The 24961-nt window shown below is 38.8% G+C and overlaps 1 protein-coding gene across 2 annotated transcripts in view; it reads right to left on the bottom strand.

Moving 5' to 3' along the window:
- Positions 1–24961, bottom strand: part of ANKFY1 (ankyrin repeat and FYVE domain containing 1) — an 84525-nt gene that overhangs the window by 32118 nt on the left and 27446 nt on the right. Inside the window, exons 4-7 of one of the 2 annotated variants that reach the window (XM_019743813.2) lie at positions 8142–8277; positions 3499–3622; positions 2243–2392; positions 782–947 (exon numbers count right to left, since the gene is read on the bottom strand). In XM_019743813.2, the coding sequence (XP_019599372.2) occupies positions 782–947; positions 2243–2392; positions 3499–3622; positions 8142–8277 (576 nt within the window). Of the gene's footprint in view, positions 1–781; positions 948–2242; positions 2393–3498; positions 3623–8049; positions 8278–24961 lie in introns of those variants that run through there. The other variant, XM_019743814.2, reaches the window with a different exon arrangement.

The following is a 24961-nucleotide window of genomic DNA, read 5'->3' as shown; positions in this document are numbered from 1 at the left end:
TCAAGCCGTCTCTCCCTCTACAAAATTAAGGCTTCAGCATTTTTGAAAGCTTTCATTCCGTTCTGAAACTCTACCTCTGTATAGCTTCCCACTCGGTCAAAAATGACTACTACAAAGTAAAGTCAGCCAGGATCCATTTGGGACTTCAGAATTAATAAGGCCAAGGGAAAAACAAAACAAAATGAAACAAAGGACAAGTACTTTTTTCTCCCTTGAAGAGTAAATTCATTAAGATGAAAATATCTTGATGTTCATTCTACCACTTCCATATTCTTCCCACTACTACGGACTATGTATGCAAAATATAGCTACAATTTCATGTAACTTTTCTAAAACCAAAGGTAACTATCGCTTTGCCATGACAGACAAGAAGTCTTGTCTGTAAAAGTGACAACCTGGAGCCCAAGAGTATGTTTAAGCATTTGTGGTTTTGATACTTTCCTTCTCTTACAGTAACCAATACCAGTCTTCCTAGCACAATTCCTGGAGGAGGGGATGTATTGAATAAGCAAACACATCCATTGTTTACAAGTAAAAGGTGCTTCTCCTGAAAGTACCACCTTTCTAGCCTTTCTTCTGGGCCCCAACCAACAAGGCAGAGGCAACAGGTCTTCAGCCCTTCTTTGACCTACTGATCACAAATCCTAAATCATGGAGCCTGTGAGTACAGACTCAAGAAGCCTTTGAGAATTCGCGGTACAGGATGAGAGAGTCTTCAAAAATTACCTGGATAAAAGTAAAACTGCCCTCAGAGAAAAACATAAAACCCACTTCTTCCTACCTCTTTGGATTCCTTTATGTAACAAGCTCCAGCCATTCTTGTCTAGCATGTCCACGTCGGCTTTGTGACTCACCAGCGTGGTGGCAATACTCTCTAGTCGCCGTGAAAGAGCGAGGTCTAAAGCAAGATCTCCATTATGATCCAACTCGTTCAACTTCCCAGGGAGCTGCACAGATCAATTTGTAAATTAGCACCCAGCCAGCAGAGAATACAACTGATTTTAATCCCTCCTGCCTTGACTCTTATTAAATATCACCTCTTAGACAAATGTCAAATTTTAATGCTGTAACACTGCTTACTCCACATATTCCAATGAATTCACAGACTTCCCTCAGGCCTCCTCAGGGCACAGGCTTTTGGGGGGGCACAGAATTGATGGGGATCGTAAAGCGGATGCGAATACCACGGAAGACAGTGCAAGGACCGAGGGGGAGATGCAGACAGTGCCACAGAACACAAGTGCCAGGGAAGAGGTTCAGAGAGCCTGATGGGAAACAGCTAACGCTTTTATAAAATACTGTGGCTTAACTAGCTAATTCCTCCTAGCACTGGACACCCAGGATAAAACATACTACCTTCCCATCTGTCAAAAGCATTTCTTCTAAGGCAATGTGGCTGTGACAGGCAGAATACTAGCCCTCAGAGATTTCCAGGTCCTAACCCCCAGAACCTGTGAATATGTCACCTTACATGACGAAAGGCACTTTGCAGATGTGACTAAGGTTAAGGACCTTGAGATGGAGACGAGTATCCTGGATTATCCCAGAGAGCCCAATCTATCTAATCACTTGAGTCCTTAAAAGTGAAAGAGGGAAATGGAAGAGCAGGTCAGAGAGATGTGACATGGGAAAAATTTGATCCTCCATTATTGGCTGTTTAATGGAGGAAGGAGGCCGATGTGGTAGCCTCTAGAAGCTGAGAACAGCTCTCAGCTTACAGCCAGCAAGAAAATAAGGACATTGCTGCTATAACCACAAGTAACTGAATTCTGCCAACAACCCAAACGAGCAGCAAATGGATTCTCCGCTAGAGCCTCCAGAAAGGAGCACAGTCTGCTGACACCTTTTAATTTTAGACAGTTGATGCCTATACTGGACTTCCGACCCACAAAACTGTAAGATATACATTGTGGTGCTCTAAGACACTAGGTTTGTGTTCACTTCTTATAGCAGCAAAAGAAAACTGAAACAGATTTTGGTACCTAGAAGCTGGGTTCTGCTGTAACAACTACCTAAAAAAGTGGGAGTGGCTCTGGAATTGGGCAACCGGCAGAGACTGGAAGAATTCTGAGAAGCATGATGGGAAAAGCTCAGACTGCCTTAACAAACTACTAGTAGAAACATTGCATTAAAGACTGTGCCAGTAACGGCTCAGAAGGAACTGAAGAGCATTAGAGAGAAAAACAAGTGAAGTGTAGTTTGGGGGAAAGGCATGAAAAACAGAAACACACAGCTAGAGTACCTGTGAATCCATTTCAATTAGATAAAGGAAGACCACGTCTTCTCTCTCCACTTTGATAGCTTTATGCAGCGGGTACTCAGTCTTGGATTTGATCATTTTGTACAACAACGGAGCACTCATGCTGCTGAAGTCCTCCTTTCGTAAGTCATCCTAAGGAGTAAAAAAATAGAGAAAAGCAGAATAGTTTCAACATATGCACAATAACAAATGACATTTACTAAGAAGCCCTTAGAAGGTGTCTGGCCCTACTGTAAAGGGCTTAACGTTTCCCAACTCATTCGATCCTCACAAAAGCCCTGTGGTAGGTACTGTTATCATCCCCATCTTCCAGATGAGGAAAGTAAAGCACAGAGAGGTTAAACAACTTGCCCAAGTTCATACAGTGATAAATGGCAGAGCCAGGACCTAGAGCCAAGAGGCCCCGCTCCCTGGACGCTTTACCACGGCACTGCTGTCCTCTTGGACAAGGTAAAGGGCAAGCGACACGGACACCCAACAAGGACGCAGCCCCCGGAGCCTCCACGACAGCACAGTCGCCCCTCCCCCCTACAAAGGTGGCAATTACAGAAGTAATCGGAACTTCCACAAACAATTCACTCCACTGAAGCACAGTTGGTCTCTACTATTGCAGATCTCTCAATTTTTACCTGTTTTAGCAGAAAGGTCACCATTTATTTGGTTCAATTCTTTAAAATCCAGTTCTTTTAGATACTTTTGCTCGCAATGTTGTTGAATACCAAACTGTTCACAGAAACTAGATTATAAAACATAGCACCCACCATGATTTAAAAAAAAACAAACGCAAAACACACAACATAACAAAGAAACGTAAAACCTGTTCTTGATGATGAGAGCTACCTAAAAAGGGTACATCTAAACCTAACAGTGCTCTCTCTCCACACGGGAGCGAGACGAAGGGCGCCACGCGGAAAGGGTGCTGCCGGGCGCGCACCCCAGCCCCTCCATGGCTCAAGCCGCAGCTGCTGCAGACAGAGGGTGAGGCAGCTGGACCTACTCGTCCCAAGCTTGTTTCTTGACCTGAGCTACCTTCTGCCCTCTACTCTGAAATCAGAACTATAAGACTTGGAGCCAAAAAGAATCCCACACATCATATAATGCAACTACTCAGCCTTCAATTTTGTAATAAGAGGAGACGAGGTGCCAGAGAAGTAACTTTCCATGGAACCAAGTCCCAAGCGCAGGTCTCCTGGCTTCCAGGGCCGGAGCTGCCCCCGCACCCGCCATCGCTCACTCACCCAATGACTCGCAATAATCTCTGCGCAGTAGTTCAGCAGCGTGCAGGCACTCAGCTCCTCCGCAGTCTGATAGAAGCGAATACAGTTCCTGACATTCACCAGAGACATGACACCCTTCTCACATCTACAAGAGAGCATCCGTGATGAACAGTATTATTGGGATAAATATGTGCATAAATGAACAAACCAAAGCAATAATCTGCGTCCTGACGGCTATGTCCAATAACACTGAAGTGTAAGGTTAAGCAAAGTAGTTATGAATAAATTATAGCTGAGCTACCGTATTTTAAAAGTACTAGAATTTCATTACGATATTCCATTGCTATTCCTGGTCAGAATCAAAATAACCTGTAAATAAACATGTTAAGCATAATGCCCCAGATGCCTTAAAAGTAGTCGCACGAAATCTGCGGATCATATTCACAGGCAACTGTAAAATCCAACACACAGTGGGTCAAAATTCAGCCCTTTGACATTTAATCATGGGCGCATTTGCAGTTCCCACTAACACGGCTCCATTATGCAACTAGTGTGGCTTAGAAATAGCGTCAAAGATGAAGCTCTGCCTCAATAAATTAACACCTCCTTAAAGGTGCTCCCAAAAGGTGTTTGGTATGTGAATTATATAACTCAATAAAGCTGGTTTTAAAAACCTATTATGCCCACTTTAAAAATCTATTATGTATAGAAACAATTGAGTTAAGAGTCAAAGCAGAGTACACCAAGACAGTGAAAAACTGGCTACTGTGGATGTCCCAGACAGCCTGGGAACAACAATAGTAACAACAAGACTCACAATCACTAATAAGAGAACACAATTATATCAGGGAAGAGAGCGCTACACGCAGGCAAGCAGGCACACACCCTGGCCTAGAAGACGCTGCGCTGGGAAGGTCCCAGCTTCCACTACTCCACCATCCCTGGAACCCTCAGTAAGCCTCCACAGCAGCGGCCTGGGGGAAGGCCAGTGGCATGGTCCTTCCATCTCCCTGGCCTGCACTTCTCGCTACAAACCAGGTTCAACTTCAAGGACAGCACAGAGTCCTCATATAGTGCCTCCTCTGTCCCCCAGTTCCCCCGAAACCCTCTTCTTTTTTTTTTAAGATTTTACTGGGGAAGGAGAACAGGACTTTATTGGGGAACAGTGTGTACGTCCAGGACTTTTTTCCAAGTCAAGTTGTCCTTTCAGTCTTAGTTACAGGGGGCACAGCCCACCATCCCTTCCGGGAGTCGAACAATCAAGCTGGCAAGCTTGTGGTTGAGAGCCCACTGGCCCATGTGGGAATCGAACCAGCAGCCTTCGCAGTTAGGAACACGGAGCTCCAACCGCCTGAGCCACCAGGCCGGCCCCCCAAACCCTTTTCTGATCACAAGGACAGAATGGAGCAATGAAAGCAAAATGAACTGTGAGCTGAGAAAGACCTGAGTTAACTGCATGAGCTCTCTGTGCCCCGATCTCCTCCTCTGTAAAATAAACATAATACTATAGTTCAGAGGTTCTGCGATCTCTGTGTGTTTTTCAATATAAAGGAAAACTTGGCACACTATAAGGTACAGAATAGGTATGCTCCTAAGTTTGAATTCCTCAAGGAAGTTGCATTAATTTAATAACTAATATAAATGGGTTTCAGTATTATAATTAATGTATATTGATTATATTAATATATAATGTAATGTAATATAATAAAAAAAATATATATTATATGTTAATATATAATTGGTAACTGACTGGCTAGCAGATAATTTCCAATTTTAACAGATGAGATTTAGTTAACACAAATGGAGACAGACCATGGGAGTGGGAGACGGGGGAGGAAAGGAGAAGAGTCAGGAGCAAAACCTGGGAAGAAGGAGGAACAAACTTTGAAAACCTCACCAACGAGACTTTAGGCTAGGAGCAAGAATAATCTTGGAGTCATTTCTTCATCTAGCAATAAATGCAGGCATCTATTTTATTCTAAGACCTATGTTTAAGTGCTTTGCTTTTAAGTAACATAGCTGACTTGGTGTAAAGAAGCATCTCCCCCAGGGCACTTTTAAATCAAATTGTTACAATATCTAAATAAGTTACTATAATAAAGTAACAATGTTACATTTTGAGCCTCTGCTGCCTGTACCACTGGTTTCAGCAAACCCCAACCCTACCACAGAGATGTCGGACAGGTCATTCTGATCTCGGCTCTGAAATCGCAGCATTCCAGGAGAAAAGTTCTCTTTTCAGATATATCAAACTCGCACCACTTTTACAAGGACAAATATCCGTGATTGCGCCATTCTGGCAGCCTAACACCTGGGATGATCTCAGGCAGCACTGACTCACCTTTGCAGAGCACTTTACAAAGCACTTTTACAGACAACGCTGAGATTCTGAAAATTCCATTCTCTTGCTTTCTACTGCCAAATGACACTGCACCAAGACAGTCAACTACGTTTCACGAGGACAGCTGTTTTGTTACAACTGGAAGACTCTTCATTTTCTCTAAACTCGGATCCCCAGAGTGTCATTCACATTTTGAATAGACTACAAATAAAAACTGACACGTACACAACTGAAGAACATGTCATCTTCCTGTAAAATTCTGATTCTCGGTTCATATCGTCTCTTTGAAAAGAAGTAAGAGAGACTAACTTTCCTCTGAAGGGATTTTGTTGTTAATGTATGTTTTTAATTTTAGAGTACAAAAAGGATACAGATGCACAAAAACAATAAACCTAATTTTTAAAGTACAAAATCAAGCACATATTTAAGTATCCCACAAACTCCTGTCTAGTTTCGATATCGATCCCATGTATGAGACAGAAAATTATTGAAAAAATAAACAACAAAAGGCTAACAGTAGTTGAATTATGGATGACGTAAGTTTTTTTCTTTATATCTTTCTACATTTTCCGAATACCCTACACTGAACATGTATTTTATAATCAGGGAAAAAGATGATCATATTGTCAATTTGTAGCATACACTATTATTTTTCTTAAAAAGTATTTTCCTGATAATACTTACCAAAACAAAAAACAAAACAAAAAAACCCTTCTTTTTCATCAAATTGGTGACAGCATTCCCAAACCACTGAGATCTCTAAATTACAAAAATGACCAACACCCATTTCATAACACACACATTTGTCAGTGCCCTTTCACTTACTATCCCAAATGTGTAATTTCTCCTGCAGACAGCAGTGGGCACTCTGTGACCTTTTAAAAGCCAAGATGTGACTCCACTCCGGGGTCTCTTCCATCCCAGCTCTTAACAAAGCCCTGACAGATAACAACTTAATGCCCACATCCAGCAATACAAAACTGAGCCTGGTAATGTTGATAGTTATGAAGCCTAATCAGTCAATAAACAACAAACGTTTTAATTAAAAGAATCCATTACACAGATTACAATTATCTAAACTACTCCAACCCCAGGGCATTTTTATCAAAACAATTTAATTTACAAGCAAGTTTGACAAAGTCAATAGGAGAAAGCTCAGGAAATCTAAAAAGAGAGAGAGAGGGAGAGAGAGAGAAGAGATAGATAACATTCAATCTAATTAAAATCATTTTCATTTCACTCTCAGATGGTTCAAAAACTCACCCAAACAAACAAAAGCATTAACTGCAAGGCCTCTACAGTACAGTTAGCTTTACTAACCTAATGCTACGTGTGTCTACAAATCTTAGGTCTGTTTGGTTTTCTTCTTAGTTATTGGATTTTGGTATTAAATGCACTCAGCCCACATCAATCATAGGCAGGAGGAACCTGTGTACTGACTCGGGGGCGTAACGGGCCATCCCATGGGCAACATCAGCCCCACAGTAAAAACAGAACAAGCAGCTCTAGGTAGCAAGGTCTCTCTTAGCTCCTCTGAGGGCAACACAACCACGGGAAGAGTGCCTCTTGATGGCTGAAATTACCCCTTCACCTACACTGGAGAACACAAAAGATCACTAAATGATGTAAAAAGACACTCCATCAACCAAACTGACTACCAAGGGCCACATCTCCAACAGAACCTAAAGGGCATTTTGCCTGACATCATTTATTTGGTAGACATTTTGTTTTCTGTTGTTCTATTATAAAAGGCCAGCTTGGGAGAGCACAAGAGAAAATGCGATATTGAAGAAAAACAAAAAACACCACAGCAGGTTATCTCCATGGGAACCTAAGAAGCAGTAGCAAACGAAGTAAGATCTCAGAAACACTGGCTCTGAAACTTACTGAGCCACACGTTCATGTATGAATTTAGGCATCGTGTTTCCAACCATGAGAACGTCGCCAAGGACTTCATCCAAGTAGATAGATCAGAAAGTCTCTTCCACAAAACGTCAAAGGAAATGGTATAGGAGAGAAAGTTCACCGTTCGGACACTGGATTATATTATTTCATATTCAGTTTATCAAGTCACACAATTTTGTAATACCAGGTAATAAACCAGTGAAAGGAAAGAGAATACCTAAAAGCTTTGAGCAAAATTTAGCTTACAAGATAACACAAAGCAAAGGAGATAAAATTCTGTCCTCACACTACAGCCTTTAAAAGAACACCTTTCAAAAGTTATTTACATTAGCAGAAGCAGCTGTTTTCCCAGAGCTTGGCATAATTAAAGCTCAGCCACCACCATCTGAGGTGCTCGAATATATCTGCTGTGACTTGCCTCTCCCTAAGGAGCTGGAGTTGAAACCGATTAGCTAGTTTCATCAGCTCAGTCAGGAACACATCGTCTTCTCTGAACTCCAACTCATCCGTATAGATCCAGCGAAGCATTGTCATTGTCACCTCAGGGTTCGCATCTGGTTAAAGAAAGAAAGCAGACAAACTGAAAACAAAGTACTGATGACACACTTACGCTTTCTTGGGGACCCCTAATATTTGAGGCTAAGAAAGAAAATTCTGGTACACCCAAGTCAAAAAAATATCACACAGCCGTTAAAAAATGGGGATTAAGCATTCATTCGAGGCAGCATCTGACTCCAGAAAAGTGTTAACGTTTTGCAAGGGGGAGCAGTTTGGGGAATGAACCTACTAAAGATTTAAGTCAAATAAACCAGGGCAAAATATTTTAAGCATAAGACAAAGCGTTTACATTCTAATAAAAAGATCTTACCAAGAAAATGAAAAGATGTACACCCAATGGAAAAATGGGCAATGGATATAAATAGGCCATTTATGGAGATAAATAATGGCCAACAAACTTTACCAATAACTAAAGACAAATTAAACTGGAATACATTTTTTCAGTCTCTCAGACTAGCAAAGAGTCTTTCTTTTTTATTTTTAAACTTCTATTTATTTAAGTGTGCTTTTCCAGAACCCATCAGCTCCAAGTCAAGTAGTTGTTTCAATCTAGTTGTGGAGGGCACAGCTCACAGTGGCCTGTGTGGGGATTGAACCGGCAACCTTGTTAAGAGCACCGCACTCTAACCAACTGAGCTAACTGGCCGCTCCCCTAGCAAAGATTCTTAAAAGTACATAATCTTTTACGGAACAATTATACATGTAGAGTATCCTAAGAAAATAACTGAGCAAATAGAGAAATATATGTAGTAAGAGTCAACACAGTATTATTTTTAATAATTAAAAACTGGAACAAAACCTTAAGAGTCCAAAAACAGAGAACAAATTAAATAAATTACAATATACACACAAATTAAATAAATTACAATATACACACTGGAAAATTTTGCATCAATTAAAATTACTTAGATCTATATTCAGCACAAAAAGATATTCACTATATAGCAGATTAAAAAAAAGTAGGCTAAATACATGTATTATGTGATCTCATTTTTCGCCAGATATACTTGTGTATGTGTGTATGAGTGTGTATATACATATATATACATACACCACACATATATTATAGTTTTGTGTCTGTCTCTCATCCAACCCTGTTTAGCTTTGAAGATCAAGGGTGTTGAGGGTCGTATGGCCACAGATGCATTGACTGTCCATCTATGTATGTACTGAGATTAGAAGGAGCTACACAAAAATATCATCCCTGGGGGAATTCACAACTAATTTTTCTTTTAGCTTATTTCCCCCGATTTTTTATTTAATTAACATGCATTACTTGTATAATTTTTTAAGTTAAAATAAAGACTCTACAACAACTTGTGGAAAGGCTTGGGATGAGAATCGTAGTACAAAATACCTAAACTTATGATTTCAACTAGAGTCAACTCTTGATTAATTGGAATAAGGATAGTGATGCTTAGAGGATCGCTTAAAACCACAGTTTACACCAGTGGTTCTCAAAGTGTGGTCCTGGGCCAGCAGAATCAGCAGCATCTGGGGACTTGTTAGAAATTCTTATTCTGAGGCCCACGCCAGATCTACTGTATAAGAAACTCTGTGGGGGTAAGGGGGCTGTCACTGTGCGAGGGATATAAATGATAAATGTCTAACTAGTACATTGCTTTGTGCACCTGAAACTAATTTAAAAAATGTTATAAAAAAGAAACCCTGCGGATGGGGCCCAGCATTTGTGTTTTAATAAGTTTGCCATGTGATACTGATGTGCTTGCTAAGGTTTAAGAAACTATACTCAACTCTTGATTATCTAGGAAAGGTGTAACATGGACCAGTAACATCTTATTAACTGAGTAATTAGGCAACAATTGATTAGCTCTCATTAACCCATTCTCTTCCAAAAATAGTGGGGAGGAAAGGATTGAAGGAAATAATGTCAAGTAAGTAGAGCTGAAGACCCCTGGTTTGCGTGGAACCACATCAATTCACCGACATCCCCTAAAACAGCCAGATACTAAAAAAACATAAGCATTTAAAAAGGGGGAAAGAAAATACACCAAAATGCTAACAGTGATTATGTTAAGGTTTATTTTTTCTTTTCACTCTTACCTGGCAATGTAGTAATAGCATTTTTTAAATGTTTTGAGAGAAAACCTTTAAAATCAGTTGAAAATATAATTATTTTATTTAACAATCAACTTGAAGAAGTGCTTCAACTCATCTATCTAAGGTATATAGAATGGAGCTTGGAAGTAGGATGAATTTCTAATCTAGTTTTATAAATTCTGTTTAACACCTCAGTGGTCTCTTAATGAAAAGAAAAACTATGCAAGCCCTGTGATTTGTCCAGAGCCCCCCAAATGCCAAGAGTACATACACCACTCCTCTCATACAGCCTTCTCTTGGAAAGCCAGCTGCTTCCTAATGACGAGAGCAACCCCAACACCACCACCCTCAAACACCTTCTCTGTGGTAGTTCCTTTCATTCTATTTTAAAATGTGGCCGGTTTTCTTTAATAACCCTCCCTCAATTGTCCAAAACAATAAACTTGACCTGTACAATGGATAAACCAACCTAAATAATTTTCTTGAAAGCTACTACAAGCAGGGAGTTCTTGGAGGCCCTCAAAATTGCAAATAAAATAAGGTTCAGGTGATCTCCAAGGTTTCCAACTCCTGCCTTGACTCTTCCCTTAATCTCCAAAATATACTGAGAATAATCCATTTTGAGACTCAGACTAATCATAATCAGCCAGTAGTATAAGGTGGGCAGAGAACACCGAACCAGAAAGCGAGTGGGTGCTTCCAACTGTGAACTTTTCGGCAAATCATAGTCTATTTGCTTCCCATCTGCTTTAAGCAAGTGGCTGTAAACATCAGATGACCCCATGAGCCAGGAGTTACCTTTAAAAGGAGGAGACTCTAAGAAGTGAAAGCAGCTGACCTCCACAACCTGCCTGTTACATCTGCTGCTAGAGGCAGTACACCCCTCAGAAGTCCCAGCGCACAAGCTGGTAAAAATCTGTGACTGAAAGAATGAAAAGTAACACCCAAACTTCTGGCTTCACTGTAGTCTAAGACACATATAGTTACATTTTGGAGAAATTGAGATTTTCAGTGTGGCCTAGTTTTTTTGTGTTTTATTTTTTAAATTTGACTTTAAATAAATGTTTTATAAGACATTTGAAAAGAATGGTAACAAACTTATCTGTATTCAATTAACCATTAAACGAAGCATACTGAGGACATTAATTATGTTACTTGAGTCGTCCACTTAATCTGTCAAAAACTGTGAAAGGTGTTTTGAATCTCCTACTATGACTCTGCTTTAATTCAACTGTATTTGAGTGTCCAACTATGTTTTCTTTTCTTCATCTCCTTTACATAGAAGTTTTTGATTCTTAAAAAAAAAAAATCGCGATAGGCTGCATCTTCTATCAATAAAAACCCTCTTTAGTCAGTTTAAGGGTGCACCCTTCAATACAACTTCTTGGAAATAAAAATAACCTCCAAACCATACTTCTAAATAATCCATGTCAAAAAGGAATAAAAGGATAGAGGTTCTAGTTCTATCTAGTTCTACATAGCAGTGTAACAACCCTATTTTACTTCATTATAGCTAAAAACTCTAGACAGAGCACAAAAAAACAACTACCTGAGGATTCTAAAAGGTAAACAAAAGCAGCTGAACTGTATGGGCAGGCAAAACGAAGAAGTGCCCTCACTGGATGAATTTCCAGATCTTTTCCTCGCTATGGCTTTGCCCTGAGGGTAGACCCCAGTCACACTGCTGCGGTGACTGTGGAGATGCCTAAAATAAAACTCCATCTTTCCGGCCAGATGAACCAGGAAAAGGAGCCAGACAAGGTGATCTCTTACTTCACTCTGCGTATGAACCCCCAGAGAAGCCTCAAGCTCACCTCTAGCTACTCATGCACGGAACAGTCCCAACCCAGCTTTAAGAAATGAAGTGATGTTTGAACCATACTCACATAAGGTGAAAAAGAACTTTGCAGTCTGAACCTAAGGAGATTCAACATTTTGTAGAGGATTATACAGGCCCCAAAGTCCTTAAAATGTAACAACAATGTCCAGGATACAATCCAAAATCATTTAATATAGAAAAAAAAATCAGAAAAACATGACCATTTCTAAAGGGAAAAGACAATTGACATTCTAACTCCAAGATGACCCAGATATAGGATTTATCAAAAACTTGAAGGCATCTAGTGTTAATGGTGCTCCAGAAAGTAAAGAAAAACGCACTTCAAATTAAAATATAGGCATATTCAGCATATAAACTATAAAAAAGAACAAATGGAAAGAATATAAATTAAAACTACAATATACATAATAAAAACTCACACAATGGGTTCAACAGCAGAATGAAAATGGCAGTGAAAAAAGTTAGTAAACTTGAAGATAAAGCTATAGAATTTATCCTATCTAAAGAACAGAGAGAAAAAAAGATTGGAAGAAAAAAAGAACCTCAAGGAGACTTGTGGGATAGTAACAAAAGGTTTAGTATATGTGCCGCTGGAGTTTCAGAAGGCGAGAAGAAAGAGATGAAGGAAGAAAAATACTTGAAGAAATTGTGGTCAAGAACTTTCCAAATTTGGTGACAGACGTGAGTGTTTAGATTCAAGATCAGGTAACTTAAAACAAGAACAAAATCATATCTAGACACAACGTTATAAAACTGCTATAAAACTATACATAAAGAACAAGTCTTGATCACCTCATATCCACTAGAAAGCCCATTGTAAAACAAACAAACAAACAACAAACAGAAAACAAGTATTGGTGAGGATGTGGAGAAACTGGAACCCTGTGCACTGCTGGTGGAAATGTACAATGGTGCAATCCCTATGGAAAATAGTGTGACAGTTCTTCAAAAAATAAAAAACAGAGTTATTTTATGATCCAGCACTCCCACTTCTGGGTATATATATATCCAAAACAATTGAAAGCAGGGTCTTGAAGAGATATTTGTATCCTCATATTCATAGCAGCAGTATTCACAATAGCCGAGATGTGGAAGCAATGCAAATGTCCACCAGGGGATGACTGGATACACATAATGTGGTCTATACAGGCAATAGAGTCTTATTCAGCCTTAAAAGGGCAGAAAATTGTGAAACATGCTACAACATGGATGAACCCTGAACACATTATGTTAAGTGAAATAAACCAATCACAAAAAGACACATACTGTATGATTCCACTTCCATGAGTTAAAGTCATCAAATTCATAGAAACAGAAAGTAGAATGTTAGTTGCCAGGGGTAGCGACAGGAGAAATGGGGAGTTGTTGATGGGTAGAGTTTCAGTTTTGCAAAATAAAAAAGTTCTGGAAATTGGTTGCACAACAATGTGAATTCAGTAGTACTTAACACTACTGAACTGAATACTTAAAAATGTTTAAGATGGTAAGTTTTACATTCTATGTATTTTACCACAATTTAAAAAACAAACAAAGAAAAGGTCTTGAAAGCAACTAGACAAAAATGACCATTACTCCAGGGACTGCAGATTTCTTATCAGAAACCACAGAGGCCAGAACACAATGGAACAACACCTTTAAAGGGCTAAAAAAAGAACTGTCAACTCAGGTTTCTACATCCAGGGAAAATAGCCTGTAGAAATGAGGGCAAAATAAAGACATTCTCAGATGAAGGAAGGGAATTTGTCACTAGCAGATTTGGTTTATAAGAAATGCTCAAGGAAGTTCTTCAGGCTGAAGGGAAATGACACCAGAGGGAAATCTGGATCTTGAAGAATGAAAGAAAAACAACAGACATGGAACTATATGAGTAAATACACAGGACTTTTTATTCTCTTAAGTTTGCTAAAGTATGTATGACTGTTAAGAGCAAAATCGAAAACACTAGTGGGATTTTTCAATGTATATTCATGTAAGACACATGACAACTACGACATAAAGGTTAGTGGTGAAGGTATTAAAGGGACCTACCGTGTTTCCCCAAAAATAAGACCTAGTAGGACCATCAGCTCTAATGTGTCTTTTGGATCAAAAATTAAAATAAGACCCAGTCTTATTTTACTATAAGGCCCAGTCTTATTTTACTATAAGACTGGGCCTTATATAATTAATATAATATAACATAATATAATATAAAATATAACACCGGGTCTTATATTAATTAATTATTGCTCCAAAAGATGCATTAGAGCTGATGGTCCAGCTAGGTCTTATTTTGGGGGAAACACAGTATATGGTTGCAAGATTTTTACATTTTACATGATATAGTACAAATAGGCTATAAACTGTAAATAGATTATAAACACACTATAAAAGGTTAGGGATATATATACTACACATACTGCAACTATACAACTATATATATATATAAATGCACGTGCACATATACACATACATACACGCGTGCACATATATATATACATATATACAGAAGGTACATTTTACTCAATATATACTGATAACAAAAGATGAACACAAGTCACGTTTGACTTCTGCAATTACAAGAGGTGCTCAAAGTGGTTACCATCAGCATCCAGACACTTCTAATTACAGCGAACTACTGCTTGAGCAACGTTGACCAAAGTGTCCACTGTGTACATTTTTTTGGCACCCCCTGTATATATATAGTAATCCCTAGAGCAGTGGTTCTCGACAAAGGCCAATTTTGCCTCCCAAGAAACATGTGGCAACATCTGGAAATATTTTTGATTGTCAAAACTGGGGGAGTGCTATTGGCACCAAGTGCCAGGGATATTGCTAAATATCCTAAAATGCATAGGACAGCTCCAACAACCCAGAATTATCTAGCCCAAAATATCAATAGTGCTGAGGTTGAAGAATGTGCCCTAGATCAACAGCTAAACAATAATAAAAAGAGATACATAGAGTCAAAAAATCAATAAATTTAAATGGAATACTAAACATTCAAATTATCCAAAAGAAAGTAAGAAAATGCGAACACTGAATAAAAAGTGAGGGCAAACAGAAAACAAAATTGAACGGTGTCCTTATCGTTAAAAATAATCACATTAAATATTAACGGTCTAAACACTCCAGCTAAAAAGAAGAGCTGGGGCCGGCCTGGTGGCTCAGGCGATTAGAGCTCCATGCTCCTAATTCCGAAGGCTGCCGGTTCGATTCCCACATGGGCCAGTGCGCTCTCAACCACAAGGTTGCCAGTTCAATTCCTCAACTCCCGCAAGGGATGGTGGGCGGCGCCCCCTGCAACTAGCAACAGCAACTGGACCTGGAGCTGAGCTGCGCCCTCCACAACTAAGACTGAAAGGACAACAACTTGAAGCTGAACGGCACCCTCCACAACTAAGATTGACAGTCAACAACTTGACTTGGAAAAAAGAAGTCCTGGAAGTACACACTGTTCCCCAGTAAAGTACTGTTCCCCTTCCCCAATAAAAATCTTAAAAAAAAAACAAAAAAACAGAAGAGCTAAAGCACGACCTCATTATATGCTGTCTACAAGGGACACACTTCAAATATAGCGACAGATACGTTGAAAGTAAACAAATAGAAAAGAAATACTACGCAAATAGCAAGCATACAAAGGCTGGAGTGACTATTCAATATCAGATAAAATAGACTTCAAGACAAAGATTATCACCAGATATAAAAATTATCTCAAAATGATAAAAGCCACAGTTCATTAGGAAGTCATGATAATCATAAATGTATACATATATAATGACATAGGCCAAAAATACATGATGCAACAATTGACAGAATTAAAGGGAAAACTTGACAATTCCAAAATTGTAGATGTTAATACCCACCTTTAAGAAATTGGTAGAACTAGACATAAAAGAAAAAGAATATATAGAAGGTCTGAACAATACTGTCAAACACCTTGATCTGACATTTAAAGAACACTACATCTAACAATTGCAGAACATAGTTTCTTTCCAAGTACACACGTATTCACCAAGACAGACTATATGCTGAGTCATAAAACAAGTCTTAATACATTTTAAAAGATTAAAATAATATAAAGTGTGTTCTATGACAACGACAAAATTAAGGTAGAAATCAATAACAATAAACTATATAGGAAAACATCAAATATATGGAAACTAAGCAACATACTTCCAAATTATTCATGGGTAAAAGAAGAAATCACAAGTAAAATTAGAAGATATCCTGAACTAAACGACAATGAAAATGCAACACACCAAAATTTGCAGGACGCAGCTACAGCAGTACTCAGAGAAACTGAGAGTTTTAAAATCTTTTATTAGAAAGAAAGATCTAAAATAAATTAAGGTTCTACTTTTAGAAACTAGGGAAAAAAAGAGTAAAGTAAATCCAAAGTAAGTAGAAGGAAAGAAAAGGCAGAAATCAATCATGTAGAAAAGAGATAACAGAGAAATAACAAAGCCAAAAGTTGATTCTTTAAAAAGATCAATAAAATTGACAAACTTCTAACTAGGCCGATCAGGAAAAAAGAGAGAGAGAATGTGAATCACCAATACCAGGAATAAAAAAGGAGTTACTGCTATAGAGATTAAAAGGATAACATAATAATAAAACAACTTTATACCACCAAATTCAATAACTTAGATGAAATGGACAAATTTCTGAAAAATAGAACTTCCCAAAACGAACCAAGAAGAAAAAAATTTGAACATCTCTATATCTATTTTAAAAATTTATCAAAAACCTTCCCTAAAAGGAAAATCCAGACTCTGATGATTTCACTGATGAATTCTATCAAACATTCAAGAAAGAAATAATAACACCAATCTAAACACAAATAATAACACCAATCACAAAAATTTGGTATTACAAAAAAGAAAGTTATATACCAATATTCCTCACGATTACTAATGTAAAAATCCATAACAAAATGTTAGCAAACAGGCTCCAACAACATACATAAAAAGGATAATATATTATACTGCATTTCCCCGAAAACAAGACCTAGCTGGACAATCAGCTCCAATGCGTCTTTTGGAGCAAAAATTAATATAAGACCCGGTCTTATTTTACTATAAGCCTGGGTCTTATAATAACATAACATAACATAACATAACATAACATAACATAACATAACATAACATATTAATTTTTGCTCCAAAAGACGTAATAGAGCTGATTGTCCAGCTAGGTCTTATTTTCGGGGAAACACAGTAACCATGTAGGGTTTATCCCAGGAATGCAAAGTTAGTTTAACATTTGGAAAATCAATGTAATTTACTATGTTAATAGCATAATGGAGAAAACTACACAATCATTTCAATAGACACAAAATAAAGTGTTTGACAAAATTCAAAACCACGTTGTATATACCTCAAAAAAACTAAGAATACTCAAATTGATAAAGCACATCTATGAAAAACCAAAACTAACATTTTTAAATAATGATTAAAGATCTCATTGTTTCCCCCTGAGATAAGGAACAAGACAAGAAGTCTTGCCTTCAGACAACTTGTATCCAGATTATACACAGAACCCTTAAAATAGTCAATAACACACGAAACAATGCTAAACATTATTTGTCATCAGAGGAATGCAAAATAAAATTTTTTTTAAAAAACACAATGCATTCCATATCCATTAGAATTGCTAAAATTACAAACAACAAAGAACCTGACCATACCAAGTGTTAGTGAGGATGTGGAGTCACTGGAATTCTTATACACACTGCTGATGGGAACATAAAATAATATGTCATTTTGGACAATACTTTGGTAGTTTCCTAACATTAAATAATCACTCCTAAATATTTACTCAAGAGAAACAAAAACATATACCTACACAAACACATATATACACTGAGCACAGTAATTTTATTTGTCGCAATGAAAAACCAGAAAGAACATAAATATTTATCAAAAGGTAAATGGAAAAAACAAACTGTGGTATATTAATATATGGAATACTATTCAGCAGCAATAAGGAACAAACTGGAACCACAACAACATACTGAGATTTTGGATGACTCTCAAAATCTTTATGAGTGAATGAAGCCAGACAAAAGAGACTATACGCTCTATGATTTCATTTTTATAAAAGTCTATAAAATGCAAACTAATCTACAATGAGTGAAAGCAGATCAGTGGTTGCCTGGGGATGTGAAAAATGGATAAATTAAAAAAGACACGAGGAAACTTTTAGGGAGATGAAAATATTTGTTATTCCATGTGGTGATGGTTTTACAGTTATGTGAAAACTGATCAAACTGTACATTTTTAATGTAGGCAGTTTATTTCAGTTTCTTTACATCTTAATAAAGTTGGAAGAAGAAGAAACCAAAAGTGAGAGGCAGCACAGCATTGTAGTTAATGGCATGGATTCTGCAGCCAAACTGACTGGGTTCAAACCCCAGCTCAGAGACTACTGTGCAACCTTGCGTGTTATTTACTTCAGTTTCCTCATCTATAAAATGGGAATAAACAATAGTACTTACCTCATGATGTTGTTCGAAATATAACTGAGTTAATGCGTGGAAAGCACTCAGAACACTATCACCACATAGCAAATGCTATGCAAAAATACTATTGGGACTCCCGGTCAAGATGATGGGGTAGGTAAACGCTGTGATTGCCTCCTCCCTTGACCACATCAAAATTAAAACTAAATTTGAGAACCAACTGGAGATTCACTGAACAGAACTTCTGTAACTAAGGATATAAGGAAGCTGCATCAAGAATGGCAGGAGGGGTGGAGATGGGCTGGTCCCTCACCCAAGTGTGGCAGGAAGGATATCTTGGCTGTGGAGGTCCCCACTGAGGAGCAAAGGGTCCCAGCCTGGAGCACCAGTGCCAGGAAAAGGAGTTCCCACAATAGCTGGCTGTGATAATCCACCAGGGACTCAGCTGGGTGAGATGGAGGGCTGCTGTAGACCCAGGTGTCCTCTTAAAAGGGTCTGAGCACAGACCTACTCTCTCACAAACACTTGCCCTAAATTTCAGAGAAGGGACAGCACCTCAAAAAGCACCAGGGACATACAGAAGGAACTGAATTATCTGGCTTCAGGGTGAGGGCTGGAGGGGAAGCTCTCTCCTAGAGTAAAGTGCCAGCAGGTGCCATTGTTCCTCTGTTGCGCCCTCCCCTCACCTAGCATGCAGGCACAGGTGGGTGCCAAATCTGAGGCTCTGTCAACCTGGCTAACACCACTTCCTCCCTCCATGGTGATTCCCACCCAATTTGGGCACTAGCTAGAACTTCAGCAGCTGTTCCTCACAAGCCATCCACTTGGGCCCAAGCTGTAGGCTTTCCTAAAATGTCTCAAAGGTCCACAAACCCCAAACAAGCAGCAACTGGCCTTGGCGTGCCCCAGACCTCCTGCTAAGCAGCCTCAAGCCCAGCACTAGTGGCATCTGGCTTCAGTTCACAGCTTAGCCTCTCCCAAGCACCTCCAAGCCCAGCACAGGCAGCAGCTGAATTGGCCTGCATCAGAGCCCCTCCCTAGAGGCCCCAGAACCAACTCACCCAGTGGCCAGCTTCAGACCACACCAGAGCACCACCCAACCACCTCCACACATCACACACCCAAAGGGCAGACTTGGCAGGAAACCACAGGCCTGGTAAAGCAAATCCCATTCTTTGGGGTCAGCCCCTACATAAGAGCTCAGCTGCTGTGGTCATGACCAACCCTCACAGCCAGTCAGCCTGAGGGTCAGTCCTACCCACTGAAGAGCCAACAGCAACCAAGGCTCAACTACAATAGGAGGGCACACACAACCCACACAAGGGACACTCCTGGAGCACCCAGTTCAGGTGACCAGGGAGATTCAGCCACTAGGCCACACAGGACACCTACTACACAAGGCCACTCTGCCAAGACTGGGAGATGTAGCAGATCTACCTAATACATAGAAACAAACACAGGGAGGCAGCCAAGATGACAAGACAAAGAAGCTTATTTCCCAAATGAAAGAACTCCAGAAAACTAACTAAACAAAATGAAGGCAAGCAATCTACCAGATACAGAGTTCAAAACACTGGTTATAAGGATGCTTAATGAACTTAGGGTAAAAATAGGTGATCTCAGTAAAAACTTCAATAAAGAGATAGGAAACATAAAAATGAACCAGTCAGAAATGAAGACCTCAATAACTGAAATGAAGAATACATTAGAGGGGATCAACAGATTAGATGAACAGAGGATAAAATCAGTGATCTGAAAGACAAGGTAGCAGAAAACACCCAATCAGAACAGCAACAAGAATAAAAAAAAAAAAAATAAAGACAGTTTAAGGGGTCTCTGGGACTACATCAAGCACAGCAACATTCACATAAAGGTACTAGAGGAGAACAGAGAGAACAAGGAATTGAACACCTATTTGAAGAAATAATGACTGAAAACTTCCCTACTTTGGCAAAGGAGATAGACACACAAGCCCAGGTAGCAAAGAGCATCCCAAACAAGATGAACCCAAGAGGCCCACACCAAGACACATCATAATTAATATGCCAAAGGTTAAACACAAAGAAAAAATTCTTAAAAGCAGCAAGAGAAAAGCAGTTTGTTACCTACAAGAGAGTTTCCATAAGACTATCAGCTGATTTCAAAAAAATTTTGCAGGCCAGAAGGGATTCACACAAAATATTCAAAGTTGATGAAAGGAAGGACCTACAACCAAGATTGCTCTATCCAGCAAAGCTATCACTGAGACTCGAAGGAGAGACAAAGATCTTTCCAGACAAGAAAAAGCTGAAGGAGTCATCACCACAAACCAGGATTACAAGAAACATTGAAGGGACTTCTCTAAGAAGACAAGAAAATAAAAAATATGAATAAGAAAATATTGCAAAGAAAAAAAAGTCTCACTGACAAAGGCAAACACACAATAAAAGCAGTGGATCAACCAACACTAAAGCTAGTACAAAGGTTAAAAGGCAAATGTAGGAAGACTGTGTAATTATGACAGTAAATTAAAGGATACACAAACACACACACACACACAAAAGAAACGAAAAACAAAAACATAAACACAGAGGAGGTGTGCAAAGATTGTAGTGTTTTTAGAATGTGTTTGAACGTAAGCGACCATCAACTTAAAATAGACTGCTATAAACATAGCTTAGTATATACAAAGCACACGGTAAACACAAACCAAAAATCTATAAGATATATACAAGAAACAAAGAGAAAGGAACCTAAACACAACACTACAGAAAGTCATCGACATCAAGAGAAGAGAGCAAGACAATAAGAAAGGAACAGAGAACTACAAAAACAATCAGAAAACAATGCATAAAATAGCAATAACTACATATTTACGTATAATTACTTTAAATGTAAATGGATTAAATGCTCCAACCAAAAGACAAATGGATAAAGATGTAGTGTATGTGTACACATACACACACAATGGAGTATTACTTAAACATAGAAAAGAATAAAACATTACCATTTGTGACAACATGGATGGACCTAGAGGGTATCATGCCAAGTGAAATTAAGTCAGAGAAAAACAAATACCACATGATTTCACTTATATGTGGAATCTAAATAACAAAATAAACGAACAAACAAAACAGAAACAAACTCATAGATATAGAAAACTGATGGTTGCCAGATGGGAAGGGATCTGGGGGGCTGGGTCAAAAATGGTAAGGGATTAAGAAGTACAAATTGGCAGTTACAAAATAGTCACAGGGATGTAAACTACAGCTTAGGGAATATAGTCAATAATGTTGTAGTAACTGTATATGGTGTCAGGTGGGTGTAAGACTTACCAGGGGATCACTTCATACGTTATATAAATGTCTCACCACTATGTTGCACACCTGAAACTAATATAATTTAAATGTTAACTCTAACTGAAAAGTGAAAAAAAATTTTTTTTAATTTGATGTTATTATTAAAAGAGTTTACAGGTATCCCCTGCTCTCTGCAAGTTTTTTACGTCATGTCGCTTTTACGAAAAACCTACATTAGTACATGTTTTCGCTAACCAGAAGAAAAAGTTTACACTTTTACGAAAAAGAGGAAAAACGCAAAAATAGTGTTCAGCATGTTTTGCAGCAAGCCTTTGTAGAGGCCACGTGCACCCCAGCAGTGCGAGTGGCAGTGAGGGCAGTAAAAGCAGTGGCACTGTTTTTACTATATGTTAGTGTGATTTTAGGGTTTCTGGGTTATTTGATATAATTTGGTAGGCTATTTTTTGGTTCTGGGGATGCTAAAAAAATTTCCATATAAATTAATGGTAACTGCTTCTTCCCTTTACACGCCTTTCAGCTTACAAAAGGTTTCACAGGAACACTACTTCTGGATGGTGGTGTGGAGGGGGGGGGTGGACACCTGAATTTTAAACCAACACACAAACTTAGCCTAACCAAAGATTAGAGAGAAAAAAACCAAAAGCAACATTAGCATTGAGTAAGGGGATATAACCACAGATAAAATAGATTTTTGAAGCTCTAAGAACGTCTCTGGGAGGGGGTCTCAGTTGTTAGCAGGAGGCCACAAGGCTGTTTCCGTGTCCTCATGACAGCTGCTAACTTCTCCCCAAGTGAGCAATCCAAAAGACAGAGCAAGGAAGTCACAAGCCTTCCACGAACCTGCCGATATCTCTGAAGTAACATGTCACTTCTACCTCAATCTCGTCTTGAGAGCTTAGGCTCCACTTCAGAGGAGGGAGGAATAGCAAACAACATGTTTGAAAACTACCATGGATATCATCAAAAGGAATGTAGCACAGTTGAATACTGGAACTGAACAACCCTGAGCTAATAGTTCACATGGTATCCAACAGATGTCAAGTCTTGCTGTGTTTCTCCTGAAAACTTCAAATACTATGCAGACCCCCTGTGAATCTGCTGTAGCACCTGAGCGTGCCTCAGCAGAGCTGGGAACCTGTGCAACAGGCCGCTGCACAATGCAACCTCCCAGGTGGTGCTGTCAGCACAGCTTTCCTCACCAGACTGAAAAGAAGGGAAGGAGGATGCTTTCTGTTCTTGGGCATGAACCCAGGACACATTCCAGGAAAGCCGAACGACTCACCATAAACTCTTACACCAGGGAACCAGAAGATCTTTCCTTGGAGGGAGCATGCAAGAAACTCTAGCTTCAAAACAGCCATTCGAATGCCCTGGGAACTCTCACAGTGTTAGCTGCTATTGCTAAAGTGCTATAGAGGCTTATAAACAAATCATTTGGCCTGAAGCAAAGTGTTTTACTTCACAAAGAAGCACATATAGAGCTCTCCTCCTGGCCTTAAGATTTGTTATGCTGTGTTAAGCTAAATTTGTTATATTCTTTCTCTTCCCAGTTTATCAATCAATATTTTCCCAAACTTACATCTTCACACTTAAAATAATCAATAAGAAATAAAAAACAAATGCATACCTTTTTTCTTTATATTTTGAGATAATTTCAGACAGAGAAAAGTTGTAGAGCGTTCCCATATGTCCTTTACCATCTTCCCCTAATATTAACATCTCATAATCATAGCACAGTTAGCAAAACCAGGTCATCAGGACTGATACAATTCTACTAATTACAGGCCTTTCCAAATTTTGTCAGTTTTCCCAATAATGTCCTCCTTATGGCCCAGAATCCAACTGAGGATTCCACATTGCATTTAGTTGTCATGGCTCGCTAGTCTCCTCCAATCTGTAACAGTTCCTAAGTCTTAACTGTCATAACCTTAATGTATGAGTAACACTGGCCAGTTATTTTGAGGAATGTTCCTCAATTTGGGTTTGTCTGATGATACTTTCTCATAATTAGGATAAGGTTATGCATTCATGACCAAGAATCCTACAGAAGTGATTGTGCCTTTGGCAGTGTAGCGTATCAGGCACAAACCATTTTATTTTTTTGAACAAGGTATGATTTAAGAAAACTTTCGCATACTCAGATATGTTTGAAATACTTAGTATATAATGCCTTGTATCTTTGTGAAAGTGTGCTAAAATTCCTTAGGAATTAACAGAACAAAAGTTGTGCTTGTTTTGAATTTTAAAAAATACGAATTACATGAAAAATCCAAAAGAAAATGCAGAGCTTGGAAAGTCAATCTCTCTAAGAATATAAATTCCATGCAAATAGGAATTTAATTTTGTTCATGGCTGTATCCCTAGCATCTTGAAAAGTGCCTGCCACTCAACATTTGTGATATGAATGGAATAATTTTGAGAAACAAAATACTAATACATTCATAAAATGATTATATCAAGTCCATTAGTGTGAAAAAAGTTCAACCATTTAAAACGTAGCTTTTATGCTATTTATACACTTGTTTACAAGGGTTTATTTCCAATCTCCCTCAAACTGCTGGCCAGCCATGCAGTGTTTCGGCCTCCAGATACTGCATAACACACAGGCTTCTTAGGCAGTTTCAGCGGCTGCAAGCCCAGATTTAGGCAATCACATCTGCTGAACAGCCTGGGTGGGCAATTCAGCAGGACTTCTGGGCAAAACACACAATTAAATACGAACAGGTCCACATACCCGCCACCTACTGGGAACCCTCTCCAGGATACACTTCAAATACAAATTTTACGCAGAAAAGTAAAGATGCCCGCAGCTCTACTATCAGCTATCTCGGTAGGTGCCTGATCTATCAAAGCCACAAAAAACTTTGCTCTGCAGAGGATCACTCCTGAAAGCAAATCTTATAAGCAGGGATCAAACCATGCTTATTATTGACAACAGGAGGAGAGTTCAGGCACATTTAAAGGCATTAACATTATACTTTCCTAAACTCAAGAAAATCTCCTGATTCACAGTGACGCAATCTTATGCTCAGTCACCG

The sequence above is a fragment of the Rhinolophus sinicus genome, linkage group LG15 (genome assembly GCF_036562045.2).
Source record: "Rhinolophus sinicus isolate RSC01 linkage group LG15, ASM3656204v1, whole genome shotgun sequence".
Taxonomy (NCBI): domain Eukaryota; kingdom Metazoa; phylum Chordata; class Mammalia; order Chiroptera; family Rhinolophidae; genus Rhinolophus; species Rhinolophus sinicus.
The sequence above is the reverse complement of the archived record's forward strand: the minus strand, read 5'-3'. Positions and strand labels throughout refer to the sequence as shown.